Source organism: Toxorhynchites rutilus, chromosome 3 (genome assembly GCF_029784135.1).
Source record: "Toxorhynchites rutilus septentrionalis strain SRP chromosome 3, ASM2978413v1, whole genome shotgun sequence".
Lineage (NCBI taxonomy): Eukaryota > Metazoa > Arthropoda > Insecta > Diptera > Culicidae > Toxorhynchites > Toxorhynchites rutilus.
In genome coordinates this window covers 32,136,132-32,142,247 of record NC_073746.1, presented here as the reverse complement: position 1 = coordinate 32,142,247, position 6,116 = coordinate 32,136,132, and the positions used below count along the sequence as shown (strand labels likewise).

Below are 6,116 nucleotides of genomic sequence, written 5' to 3'. Positions count from 1 at the left end.
AATTCACTAGAGCGTGTATCATATAAATAGGGCACGTAATGTACAGAGCTTCATTAGTTAATAAACCATCGTAGAGTAAAGTCTCGCTATCTTTTGCAAATTTAAATTCGGAAGAAGGAAATTATAAGCTGTCCGGTTAACGTTTTCTCCGTCGGAAAGTGAAATTCGGCATAGCCAGAAGTACTGGCGTAAACATTTGGCGCTGTAGACAGGATCCGTGGACACTGAGGACAACACGAAGATGGAGAAACTGCAACTGCGGCGTTCAGCTATCGAAGGACGTCTAGGCTACGTCACTTCTCGAGTCCAAGCAATGCAAATTGCAACGGCTTGTGTGGAAGATCTAGACGTAGAACTGGATAGCCTACGAGAGCTCTGGCAGGACTTCAGGACAGTTCACGACAAAATTCTCGAACATTGCGTGGACGAAGACTTAGAAGAACATCTGGAATACGAAAGGTCGATCGAGACAAGCTACAACCGGACGAGAGCAACACTTCTCCAGTTCAAGCGTCTGATCAACAATCGAAACGAAGCGTCTACGGCTACATCGAACACCAATACATCATCTCAAGAATCATCGATAACTCCCGTGGTTCCCGAATTGCAACTACCAAAGGGCATTCTACCCATCTTTTCGGGCGACTATGGCGAATGGACATCGTTCTTTGATCTCTTCAAGAGTTCTGTTGACCAAAACACGCGGCTCACAAAGGCACAGAAGTTGGTGTATCTGAAGACGTACACTTCCGGGCGAGCAGCCGCTCTCTTGAGACACATCAAGATCGAAGACCGCAACTACGAAGGAGCGTTGGAGGTTTTGAAAAGGCGTTTCGATCGGCAAGATCAAATTATAAGTCATCACATTCAACGATTCCTCGATATTCCTTCTTTCACCGTTGTTTCTGCAAGCAACCTGGCACGCTTGCACGATACAGCAGACGACGTCCGACGTGCTCTTCAAGCCATACAACGAGAGGATCGGGACTGCTGGTTGGTGCACTTGCTACAAGCGAAGCTGGACACTGACACCCGTCACCAGTGGCACACTCGAGCGACCATGATGGAAACTATTCCGACGCTGACGGCTTTCCTAGAATTCGTGGAACAACGAGTTTATACGCTGGAAACCTCTCGTGGCTCATCATCTCAACCTGCAAATCGGTCAGCATCACGAACCTCACCTCGCAGTACCAGTCTTGCTGCGACGAACAGGGTGGCGAAACCCATTTGTGCAGTTTGCGGCGAGGGTCAACATAGACTTTTCTGCTGCAGACGATTCAACAACTTATCCGTGGCCGATCGCATTGATTGGGTTAAACGTCTTGGTCGATGTGAGAACTGCCTTCGTGAAGGTCACGGGACTACCGGCTGCTCATACGGTACGTGTAAGCAGTGCAATCAGCGACATCATACACTCCTCCATGAGGATCGAAGACATACACCAGCACAAATTCCCGGTGAAGTGAGGAACCATCTATCGTACAACGACGCATTCTGTTCTGTATTCCTCGCAACCGCTATCGTGAATGTGCTGGATGCTTCAGGAAATCTCTGTCCAGCCAGGGCTCTACTGGATTCCGGTTCACAAGCGTGCTTCATAACCACCGACTTGTCCAAGAAGTTGGGCCTGGACAGACGTCACATCAATCTACCACTTAGAGGAATCTCTGGACTAGCGACCAGAATCCACGAAGCCGTATCGGTGACAATCCAGTCACGTAATTCCGACTTCCGGCAGCAGACGGAGTGTGCTATCCTCGACAAAATCTCCGAACCTATCCCACATCAAGCGGTGAACATCACTCAATGGGGTAGTCTAGCAGATCTCGCGCTTGCGGACGAGCGATTCCACATTCCCGGTAACATCGACCTACTCATTGGTGCCAGCATGTATTACCACCTGCTTGAACCGGAACGGATTTCACTGGGACCATCACAACCAATCCTGCAAAGAACCAAACTAGGCTGGATCGTAGCAGGATTTCATATACCAGAGGAAAGACTAAATCCTACCTCTTCAAACTTTTCTACACGAGTAGAAGCGCCAGAAGAACCTGGAAATCTTAATCAGCTAGTCGCCAAATTCTGGGAGCTGGAGGATTTCAAGCCGACCACACGCTTGACCGTCGAAGAGCAGTTGTGTGAAGATCACTTCCAAGCATATACTACGCGAGACTCAAGTGGACGCTACGTGGTGAAGCTGCCATTTCGCAAGGATCCATCCAACATAGGCGACACTAGATATTCGGCGTTGCGACAATATCACGCATTGAAAAGGAGACTGAACAACAATCCAGAACATCAACAGCTGTATGAAGACTACGTCGGGGAACTCATTGCTGCTCGACACATCGAACCAATGCCAGCGGGGCCGAGTCACAACCCTACCATATTTTTGCCTCACCACGCAGTGTTGAAGGAAGAAAGCAGTACGACAAAGCTTCGAGTGGTATTCAACGGGTCACTCAAGTCATCGAACGGTTTCACCCTGAACGACTTGCTAATGACAGGTCCAGTGGTACAAGAAAGTCTGTACAACATCCTGCTGAACTTCCGTCTACATCGAATTGCACTTATTGGAGATATCGAGAAAATGTATCTCCAAGTTCGTGTAACAGAAGAGGACTCTCAGCTCATCCGGATGCTGTGGCAAGAACCAGGTCGCCCTATGACAGAGTTCGGGATGCGAACGGTAATTTTCGGCTTGTCTTGCGCACCGTTCTTGGCAACTAGAGCATTGAAACAACTTGCGGTGGACGACGGCGACTCGTTTCCACTGGCCAAGAAGGGAATCAGCGATTTTTACGTCGATGATCTTCTGTCTGGTGCATCCTCTGTCCGAGAAGCTATCGAGACGCGCAGACAGATGACACATTTGTTGAGACGAGGTGGTTTTACTATGCGAAAATGGGCGACAAATGATCCGGCAGTACTCAAAGACATCCCGGTTGCAGAACGAGCTTCGTTGTCTACGCATCACTTCGCCCCGGAAGCATCGCTGAAGACTCTTGGAGTGAGATGGCACGTCAGCGAAGATCTATTTTCTTTCTCCGTAAACTGCAACGCAACTCAAACACACTACATGAAACGTGAAGTGCTGTCGACTATCGCGAAAATATTCGACCCGCTAGGTCTGATTGGACCTATTGTAATCGTTGCCAAAACCTTCATGCAGGAGCTCTGGAAACTCGACATCGACTGGTCGGATCCATTACCAGAACTATACAATGTCCGTTGGCGTTCTTACCTGGCACATCTGCAAGAGACATGGCACATTAAAATCCCTCGTCGCTGCCTATCCATCGATTTTCTACGGCGGGTGTACCTTCATGGATACTGCGACGCATCGGAGACAGCATATGGTGCAGTGTTATACCTGAGAGCCGTGGACGAAGTGGGCAACGTCAGCTCGCGCCTGCTTTGCTCCAAATCAAAGGTGACACCTATCAATCGCCCAACAATACCGAGGTTAGAACTCTGCGCAGCTACGCTACTAGCACGACTCATCAAAACGGTAAAGTCAACGTTACGAATGACCATCCATCAGACGACAGCCTGGAGTGACTCCATGACAACTTTAGCGTGGATAGCAGGAGACCCAGCCAGATGGAAGACATTTGTGGCCAACCGCGTAGCAGAGATCAACTCGACATTATCCGCAGTGAACTGGAGACACATTCCCACGGACGAAAATCCGGCCGATCTACTGAGCCGTGGGGCCACCCCTATGTCACTAGCGAGCACTCCTTTATGGTGGAGTGGTCCTACTTGGAGGCCCGAGGACACATTCGAACTCCAGCCAGACAATCTGCCCTCAACAGTGCAGCGCCTCATCGACAAGGAAAGGAGACAGTCAGCAGTGACTTCAACGCACGTCATCGAGTTCAATTCATTGCTAGACGGAATGCTCAGCCGGTACTCTTCCTACATACGGCTGATACGAGTAACTGCCTGGATTCTTCGCTTCGGCACCAACTGCCAACGAAACCGAACAGACAGGAGAATCGGGCCACTGCAGCCAACTGAATTGCACACAGCGCGAGATATACTTGTTCGCCATGTCCAGCATCAATACTATCCAGGCGAAATTGCAGCATTAACAGCTGGAAAAGCACTTCCAAATAGCAGCAAACTATGGCCGCTAACTCCATTCCTAGATGGCAGCCTTCTCAGGGTGGGCGGCAGGCTGGCACGGTCAAACATCAATTACGACTGTAAGCATCCAATACTTTTGCCAGCAAAAAGTACTTTGACCGAACTGATCCTGCGGCACGAACATCTCAGCAATCACCATCTTGGACCGGAAGCACTGTTAGCAAGCATTCGAAGGTGCTTTTGGATTCCACAAGGACGAAGAGCAGCACGGAATGTTGTATGGAAATGCATTCCTTGTTTCAAGGCTAATCCTAATCGGGGAATGCTGGAACAAATAATGGGTCAGCTCCCACCACAACGTCTGGAAGCTGCCCCGCCATTCTACATATGCGGATTGGACTACGGTGGACCCATCACCCTGATTCAGAGACGTGGACCTGGCTCACCAACAACCAAAGGCTACATCTGCGTTTTTGTATGCTTTACGACGCGAGCAGTCCACTTAGAAGCTGTAAGCAGCTTATCTACAAGAGCTTTCTTGGCTGCGCTTCGGCGATTCATCGCTCGCAGAGGTCACTGTGGTCACATCCACAGTGACAACGGAACAAACTTTGTGGGTGCTGCGAGAGAAATTCGAGAATGGTACAAAAGAAGAGCTTCGGACGAACACAACACTCAGGTCGCCAACTATCTATCGATGGGTGGTACGCAATGGCATTTCAACGCGCCAGCATCGCCACACATGGGTGGTCTTTGGGAGGCAGCGATAAAATCAGCGAAACGACACCTAAAAATCATTACCGGTAACGCAAAACTAACGTTCGAAGAATTCAGCACATTGTTAGCGGACATCGAAGCCATTTTAAACTCACGTCCCATATCACCAGCATCGAGCGATCCAAATGACCTGCAACCATTGACGCCCGCACACTTCATCATTGGACGACCACTCACAGCACCCAATCATAGCGAGTACATCCCAACAGCCGATAAAAGCTACGAAGTACGCTACAAATATTTGCATGAGCTACGGAAACACTTTTGGGATCGCTGGAGTCGCGAATACCTTCCCGAATTGCAACGCAAAAATAAGTGGCATCAACCAAGTAACAATCTGCAAATAGGTGATTTGGTTCTCGTTCGACGGCAGAAACTACCCACACAGCAGTGGGCACTCGGAAGAGTTCTGCAGCTGAAACACGCACCAGATGGAAAGCCGCGACTGGTTACGCTAAAGATGAGAGACAGCGAAATCGTTCAATCAGTCCACAATCTCAGTAAGCTACCACTTCAACAGGAAAATTGACCCAATTTTAGTGGGCGGAATGTTCCGGCCCGAGCCAAGGCGGAACTCAAATCAGGAAAAAAAAACACAAGTTAATTTTTCACACTTTATTCACAACAAAATAATTACACTTGAAAACACTAAACTAAACACAAAACACAGCTCATCTGAAAAAAAACAACAATAAGGATTAGCTATTTAAATGAATTGTTACTTACCTCAGTTTTGTCCAAGAGCTCCAAATGGTACACAATTACCTGAAAAGTAAATTGGAAATCAAAGGTATTATTTCAAACAATCAACTTACCTCAAAAGCGATGTCCAAACAATAACAATTCACCAGAGAACAAACTGACTTTTCTAGAAAGGTATCAGACAGGGATAGAAAAATTCTATTGCTATAATATAAGGTCTATTGTTTATAGCGAACATTCTAGAACAACCCGAGCAAAGATACCATCCACAATAGAATTCACTAGAGCGTGTATCATATAAATAGGGCACGTAATGTACAGAGCTTCATTAGTTAATAAACCATCGTAGAGTAAAGTCTCGCTATCTTTTGCAAATTTAAATTCGGAAGAAGGAAATTATAAGCTGTCCGGTTAACGTTTTCTCCGTCGGAAAGTGAAATTCGGCATAGCCAGAAGTACTGGCGTAAACACTATCTTATACTAAATTAACAAACATTCAAGTCATTTTCGAAGTGCTTTCTAAACAATAATTGGCTGTT

General features: G+C 47.6%; 1 protein-coding gene across 1 annotated transcript; it reads left to right on the top strand.

Annotated features, from left to right (window-relative positions):
• The first annotated feature begins 241 nt into the window (after positions 1 to 241).
• LOC129772998 (uncharacterized) lies at positions 242 to 5,404 on the top strand. Its single transcript, XM_055776544.1, has one exon. It carries the CDS (start codon positions 242 to 244, stop codon positions 5,402 to 5,404), a length of 5,163 nt encoding a protein of 1,720 aa, XP_055632519.1.
• The last annotated feature ends 712 nt before the right edge of the window (positions 5,405 to 6,116 follow it).